The sequence below is a fragment of the Pinus tabuliformis genome, chromosome 9, assembly GCF_031772625.1.
Source record: "Pinus tabuliformis cultivar Carrire ecotype Pingquan chromosome 9, CPIR1, whole genome shotgun sequence".
In the NCBI taxonomy this organism is placed as follows: domain Eukaryota; kingdom Viridiplantae; phylum Streptophyta; class Pinopsida; order Pinales; family Pinaceae; genus Pinus; species Pinus tabuliformis.
Genome location: NC_142307.1, coordinates 1694823871 through 1694831996, shown reverse-complemented (window position 1 = coordinate 1694831996; position 8126 = coordinate 1694823871). Strand labels below are relative to the sequence as shown.

Here is an 8126-nt window from a genome sequence, read left to right as displayed (position 1 = left end):
CGACTAGGTCAATTATGAGAATCGCCCGTGCTACCCAGAACCCTGGGTGGCCATGTCGATTCCAAGATTCGACCTGGGCCTAAGTTTATAAGTTTTATTTATTTTTATTTTTATTTTTTATTTTTTCAATTTATTTTTTGATGTTTTTTTTAATAGGCTTAATTTTTTTTTAAAGTTTTTTTTTAATTATTTATTTTAAAGTGTTTTTTTTTCTTAAACTTTTTTTTTAATTGTGTTTTTGTTAATGTTTTTTTTATTCCAATGATATTGCTTATTTATTTTTACTTTTATTTCTTGGTAATTGTTTATTTATTTATTTATTTTTGCTAAATTATGTTTTTTTTTAAATATGTTTTTTTTTTTTATTTTTTTATTTTGTTTTGTTTTTTTCCTTTTTTATCTTTGTTTTTTTTGGATTTTTTTTATATATTGGATATTTTTTTGGTCATGTTTTTCATTTTTAATTTTTATGTTTTAATATAAATTTTTATACTAGTTATTATTTTTTAAAATTAATTTTTTTTTTTTTTTTCAATGTTTCTATATTCTAAATATATTTGATTGAATATATATTTCAAAATAAGAGGTAGGTAAAAGTAATAAGTCTAAGGGAAGAAATTTTTATTGATTGTGTATTTCTCCTTAATCTTTTTTTTTGCCCACTTTCAATATGTTTATTAGTTTTAATTTATTAAATTAAAAAAAAACTAAAAGTGTAATATTAAATTATTATTATTATATATAAAAATAAAATTCCCATGTCAATTTTACAAATGGTATTATGTTTCTATTAGCTAGTGTGTGCTAGCTCTCACTACTTCCGATGAATATTTTTGTACGCATGTTTAGCTATTTTCCACGAGTTCAAGTAACAGAGGACGTGCTTCCCAACCGCTAATTCCTATTAATTATGCTACAGGCCGGTTACCATCACGTTTTCTCCACTGGGCTTCCTACTGTTAAGGGGTCACGATGCAGTGAAATATGGCTTTCAATATTTTCCTAGTTTCGAGTATAGGGTTGTTTTCACAACTCTTCGTGATTGAGAATTGAATCAAGGTGTTTTTCACGCTACTGGTGTGAAATTTAGTATTGCAACTTCTCGGCGGTTATGTATATGAATTTCAGTAAACGGATTTGGATTTTGTCTTTTTTGTTTTTGTTTTTATTTAACATGTTCTAAATTGAAAACGCTCAAGGGTGTGTGAAATTTGAAATGTAAGACTTTTCTAATGTGCAATGGGTTATCACCACAATTTCTTAAGATTATCTTTTTAATTATCTTCCATTCTTACGTCACTGTATGCACCATGCTTTGGGTGTCTCTACACCTTGATGTATGTAACATTCTTACTTCTAAAAATAAACATAGTTATAATTTTTCCACTGAATGGATTTAGATTTCATTGATGAAGTATTCTTTTTATTTGAATTCTTAATAGCACATGACCATGCTTTTACGATCGTTTCTGTACTACCAACTCTAAATTGAGTCCTGTAGCATTTTTCCTATGATTCATGCATTCTCCCTGCATTGACATCGCTCAAAATTTCTTAAAGGTCTCGTTTCTAGATTTGAGATATGCTGCCATATATGTATAAATAAATCGTTATCTAATTTTTTTGTTTTTCTATTTTAATTTTGGGTATTATATGGCTAACTTCAATTTTTTTTAGTGCCCAGACATTTTAATAAGACCTGTCGCAACACCGTGTCTTTTGAGTTGCACCAAATTTGATAAGGGTTGTTATATACTGCGCCACAATTAATTACTTCTAGATTCATAAATTTATAATCACTTAGGATTAGTCTACTATGCATTGGTTGCATTAGTTCCTCTGTTTGTTTGTTTTTCCAATATCCTTCGTTAGTTATAAGGCAACCGGAAATATTATGCAACCAAAACAATAATTTTTAGATCTACTTTTCCATTCATACCTTCACCAAACGTTTGTTGATTCCATTCAAAATTTCTACTTTGTGCGTCTTCATTCAACTTCAAGGCTTTTCGAATCCTCTTTGAGTTCGAGGGAGTTTGTACGAATCCCCCTTTTCAATACAAGAGTGCACAGGGTTAATATCAAGTAATTGAGCTTTTCAGTGTAAAATTAAAAGCACTCAACCACTTACATAATGGTCGTTCTTCTCTCAGTATATTCTTCTGCTCACTTCGGTATTTTCCATGCGACATAATCTCTATATTAGAGTTACCATGCATGTACACAATATTATTTTCACTATCTATAACAAATATATATATATATATATATATATATATATATATATATTTCTTTTCTTATGCGTGATTCCTCACAAAATCCATGGGACCTCAATCCTGACAAGATGCTCGTTTAACAAAGTTTTCATTTATAATCACTACACATATAAGCATGCTGTATAAACAGAACAAAATTTGATACCTCCCTAAACTTATTGATATTACAAAATTCGATACTTGCGTAAACTTATTGATATTTTCTTATTACTAACGCTACAAAGTAACAACCTTCCTCATACATAAATGGAAAAAATTACAATATTATCAAATGGAAAACAACCTTCCTCATACATAAATGAAAAAAGTTACAATATTATCAAATGGAAAACAACCTTCCTCATCCATAAATGAAAAAAATTACAATATTATCAAATGGAATTCATCATAATTGAAAGAATGTAACTAAAATCCTAACCGTGGATTTCTGTTTGAAAAGATAAACCTACTCTAAAATTAAGCACATTTCTCCGGACCATGAATTCTCGTTACCAATACTCCTTATCTAAGATCTGCTTGTCACTAAAAACAACCATTTTCTTGATTCATGTGTAGTTTTATCTGATAAGTTTCCTTGCCAACATATTTTAGCAGCATGTTGCTTTTTAAAATAATTTTTAACATTATTATTTAATAATAATAATTGATTAATTATATCACATTATTATTTAATAATAATATTTAATTAATTAATAATAATAATTATATTGATTGCATCATCTCATTAGTCTACACATGGTTTCCCTAACCATTCAGCCTACAAATAGCCAATATTAACATAGAAAACAAAAATGTGTTAACACTTAAAAACACTTTTGTGAGACTTTATAATATTAGATTTAGGTTTAGTAATATTAGTTTTAGGTTATATTAATATTAAGTTTAAATAGGCGGAGCGATTAGGGTTCTGAGGAAAGTATCGACGGCGCAGGCAGTACAGCACTGGATCTGTTCACAGACCAGACCAAATCAACTGTGGCGCAGCGGAATAGCAGAGTACTAGAGCAGCTCGATGGAATCTCCTCAGGGGAGGGCGTCAGAGCCCTCCCCATCGCAGCACGGTCCTGAGCAGGCGTTCCTCTTTGGATCGGTCGACAGGGAGATACTGATCAATGGGAACAGGCATCAGCAGGAAAACAAGAAGACAGGAGGACGGAAGGACCAAGCCAGCGTCACCCAAGACAGAGGGGAAAATCCGGAGGAAATCCCGAAGGTCTCCTCGACAACATGCAAACCAATAGCCAAAGAACGGCCACGAATAGAGCTACCTGGACACAAGATTGATGCGCGAATCGAGTTCATGAGGGATCATGCCCTTATTGGGAAGTTTATAGGGTTCTGGCCGACAGAAAGAGCCTTATACGGGTGGATCGCAGCGAAATGGAAGCCCAAAGGAGACGTTACTCTGCAGCTAGGGCCGAAGGGTTTTTTCACAGCAATTTTTTACTGTCTTGAAGACAAACACAGGATACTGGGAACAGGGCCCTACTTCTTCAACTCAGCGGGCCTGTATATGAGAGACTGGATACCAAGATTCAACCCGGATAAGGAAGATCTCACTTGGGCGCCAGTCTGGATCAGAATGTATGGACTTCCAGATGAATATTGGGACGAGGACATTCTCAAGAACATAGGAAATGGACTAGGGGAGTACATCAGGACTGCAGAAGAAACCAAACTGCGCAGATTCATTTCCTATGCTCGCATCTGCGTCTTCATGCGCCTGAATGAAGCCTTGCCAGAATCGGTAAGTCTCTCCCACCGTGACGAGGAGTGGATTCAACCCTTGGACTATGAGCATGTACCCTTCCGTTGCAGGAAATGCCACGCTCTTGGGCATCTATTCCGTGACTGTCCCCTGAATACCAAAGCCACTTCTCCTGACCCTTCTGATTCCGCAACCCAGGACGGCTTCACCAAAGCCCCTAGCCGAAGGCGAGCGCACAAGAAACCCTCAAATGGGAATAAGCCCCAGCAAAATAGTACCCATGGCCCAGCTACTAAGAACAGTTTCGAAATCCTCGCTCAATCCTCTGATGAACAACCCCCGATCTCTGAGCCTAACCCTACCCCTCCCTCTTCCTCCTCCCCTCCCCCCCCCCTCAGACTCCCCCTCCAAACGCCAAACCCCCATAATCTTCAATGATATCCCCTCAGGAGAACTGAAAGAATCGACAGAGAAATGCAAGGACATGGAAGTCGATGGAAAGCTAGATCCTCCTTCAAGCTCAGAGATTAATGTGGAAGGAAGCAGTCAAGTGCAACAGATGGAAGAAGAACCAGAAAGCATAGATCTGAATGGCCTAGACATTCTGGAACTAGAGCTAGCATGCAAAAAGAAAGCATATGACAGCATATCCGAAATCCAACTCAGCAAGCTGGAAGTGGTCATTTCGAGAGCTTATCAGCAGCAGCAACTAGGTATACAGCCAGGAAGCCAGTGGGATGGAAACCACCCCCCAAAAGAAACCAAAAAGAGAGGACGAAGAACAGATCTACAGAGAACGATTGAGATTGGGAAACTCCTGGTAGACTCAGGCAGGTATGCAAAATTGACAAAGTACTATAAACCCTCTGCTAATAGTTGAACCATGAAGCTTGTATCATGGAACTTAAGAGGGCTCAATAGCCCAGGGAAACTCAGAATGTTAAAAAACATGATTAAAATGGAAAAGCCGCAACTATGCTTTCTCCAGGAAACCAAATGCAACGGATCTACTTTAGGTAGCATACTCTCCAAAGCATGGCCAGGATGTCGTTCGGTAGCAGTAGATGCCTCTGGAGCTTCAGGAGGGCTGGCCATTGCATGGAATACTCAAGCGTTAAATCTCTCAGATTTCCATGCTTCTCATCATCTCATACAGGCAGCCTTCCACATTTTGGGCACGAACATCCATGGAAATCTATCAAATGTATATTTCCCGCAGGATACAGGAAGCAAAATTGCGCTTCTAGACACCATAGAGGCTTTAAACAACAACAGGAGGCACCCACTCTGGATTATCGGAGGGGATTTTAACATGATTACCAAGCTAGAGGAGAAGATCGGGGGGAGGAACAGATTGGAACAAGAAAACATCCATTTCAAGGACTTCATTCAAAACACTTCCCTCATAGACATGCCTTTTTGCAATGGCACTTTCACATGGAGCAACCGCAGAGCGGGAAAACACCAAATCGCTTCCAAACTAGATCGCTTCCTTATCTCAGATAACGCGGTTCACCTTGGGGGAGACATTTCAGCCGCAATTCTTCCGCACACCGGCTCGGACCATTGGCCGATTGCCCTCCAATGGCAAAGACCAGGTGATCTGACCAGGAGGCCCTTTCACTTCGAAGGATTCTGGCTCTCGCATCCCGAGTTTAAAGACTTTGTCAAAACTACATGGACCTCCTTTATCCCACCAGAAGGGTCTAAGATGTATAAATTCCAACAGAAGCTTAGGTTCCTAAAAAATCACCTAAAGCGCTGGAACAGGGAAACCTTTGGAGATATCTTTAGAGCGCAACAAGAACTAAATCAGGAACTGATGGACCTCCAACAAAGAGTAACCACAGAGGGACACACTGAAGTGACCTTGGAACAGGAACGACGTATCCACAGACAGCTTGAGGAAAGGCAGAAGCAGGAGGAAGTTTACTGGAGGCAAAAATCCAGAATTAGATGGTTGAAGGAGGGCGAACGAAATACCAAATTCTTCCACAGAACCACTATTCAAAGAAGAATGCACAACAGCATTCCGTTCATCCAAAAGCAAGGCGGGGTAAAAGTAGAAAAGCATGAGGAAATTGAGGAGGAATTTCTCAATCACTTCAATCAGGTCCTTCAAGAGCCGGAGGGAGACAGGCGACAGGCAATTGAAAGAATTACCAACAATGTGCCAAGGATCATTACGGAGGAACATAATGAGCTTCTCCTCTGCCCAATTCAGCCTCAGGAGGTGGACGAGGCAATGTCCCAGCTTAAGGAAGGAAAAACCCCTGGACCGGACGGATTCACCACCACGTTCTTTCACACTTTCTGGGAGATGATAAAACAGGAAGTATGGAAAATTGTTGAAGAATCGAGAGCTCTCCATTGGTTGCTTCCCTCTCTCAACTCCACCTTCATTGCCCTCATCCCCAAAGAGGAGGATTCAATTACTCCCGACAAATACAGGCCGATTGCTCTTTGTAATGTCATTTACAAAGTAATATCCAAAGTTGTCGCTAACCGGTTAAAGCCCCTGTTGCCTATGCTCATATCACCGGAACAGTCGGGTTATGTGGAAGGAAGACAGATCATGGATGGCATTCTCCTCACGCACGAGATAATACACACCCTCAAACAATCAAAACAGGCAGGTATGCTTCTTAAGCTGGATCTTTCTAAGGCTTTTGATAAACTCAGCTGGACTTACATTCAGCAAATGCTAAAGGCTTTTGGTTTCTGTTCTATGTGGATTCGCTGGATCATGAGTTTAATTAACTCCACTCAATTCTCTATCCTTGTGAATGGGATCCCATCCCGCCCCTTCAAACCATCAAGAGGAATTAGGCAAGGGGACCCCCTATCCCCCTTCCTCTTTGTTCTTATGGCAGAAGGGCTTGGCCGCCACATTAAACATGCCCTCCATTCCCACCATCTCAAAGGCCTCTCAGTACACAACACCCCTGCTACCTCTCATCAGCAGTTTGTTGATGACACCATGCTATTTGGATATCCCTCGGTCCAGGAAGCCTCATGCTTCAAATCCCTGCTCAATGACTTCGCTGAAGCCTCAGGCACCGATGTCAACTGTACCAAATCGCAGATCTTCTTCTTTCACACGCCTCCTCCTGTTAAGACGGCGGTTGCCCGAATCCTAGGCTTCCCCACAACCTCCCTCCCCTCCAAATACCTCGGAGCCCCCCTTACTGCCTCAGCCATAAAGCACTCCTCATGGCGAACCCTCATTGAGAAGCTTGAATCTCGACTTAACCTTTGGACGCACAGATCTCTTAATCTGGCCAGTCGGGTAGTGCTCATTAAGTCTGTCCTTCAGGCAATGCCCCTGTATCTTTTCTCAATCCTTGCAGCGCCCAAATGGGTATTAAAAAGAATCAGGAATCTTCAGCGTAGCTTCCTATGGGGAGGTTCGGCAACTAATCGTAAATGGGCTTTAGTCAAATGGCCCACAGTCTGTTTACCCAAAGACAAAGGGGGTATTGGACTGAGAGACCCGGAGCACAGCAACTCCATCATGAGCGCCAAAATATGGTGGCACTGGATCACAAATCCAGGAAAACCTTGGGCAAGAATCTGGACAGCTAAATATGCTAATAACAGACCTCAGGAGGAGCTCATCCGGTTCACCCCCACGGAAAAAGGTTCGCTAATATGGAACGCGGCCAAACAGCACTTCCAGTTAATTCAGCAGCACAGTTTTTGGGAGGTCAGGGACGGCAAGACTGCGAGATTCTGGACAGATGCATGGAGCCAGTTGCCAAAGCTCACCCACGTTCTCCATTCACCCCCGGAATTCGTTAGGCTGGAGCAGCAGCAAGAAAAGATCCATCACTATTGGGAGCAGGAAACGGAGCACGGATTTAGGAAATGGAAACAGGGTAATCAGCTAATTAACATCACAAACCTACGGGATATCGAGGAATTGGAGAAGGAGCTCCGAAAAAGAAGCATCAGACACGACGAAGGCAATGACATCCTAAGATGGGGATACCGACCAAAGGGTGCCTTTACTACTTCAGAGGCCTACAAGATAATCTGCAACATCACTACCCCTTCAGATCCAATCTGGAGCAAAATATGGGGTCTTGGATCCTGGCCCAAAGTCTCTTACTTCCTATGGTTGGTTAGCCACAAAAGAATCC

The 8126-nt window shown here is 40.1% G+C and overlaps 1 protein-coding gene across 1 annotated transcript; it reads left to right on the top strand.

The window, feature by feature from the left end:
* Window positions 1-3288: 3288 nt before the first annotated feature.
* LOC149155395 (uncharacterized) lies at window positions 3289-6744 on the top strand. Its single transcript, XM_089444415.1, has 5 exons — window positions 3289-4285; window positions 4434-4804; window positions 4973-5922; window positions 6013-6536; window positions 6683-6744. The coding sequence occupies exons 1-5, from the start codon at window positions 3289-3291 to the stop codon at window positions 6742-6744; spliced, it is 2904 nt and encodes a 967-aa protein (XP_089300541.1).
* The last annotated feature ends 1382 nt before the right edge of the window (window positions 6745-8126 follow it).

Excerpts from the sequence above, each read along its gene's own strand:
- LOC149155395 (XM_089444415.1), top strand. The coding sequence starts at position 3,289 with ATGGAATCTCCTCAGGGGAGGGCGTCAGAGCCCTCCCCATCGCAGCAC. Across the intron at positions 4,805-4,972 it reads TTGAGATTGGGAAACTCCTG|GAAACCAAATGCAACGGATC; the intron begins GTAGACTCAGGC and ends TGCTTTCTCCAG. Across the intron at positions 5,923-6,012 it reads CAGGAGGAAGTTTACTGGAG|CATTCCGTTCATCCAAAAGC; the intron begins GCAAAAATCCAG and ends AATGCACAACAG.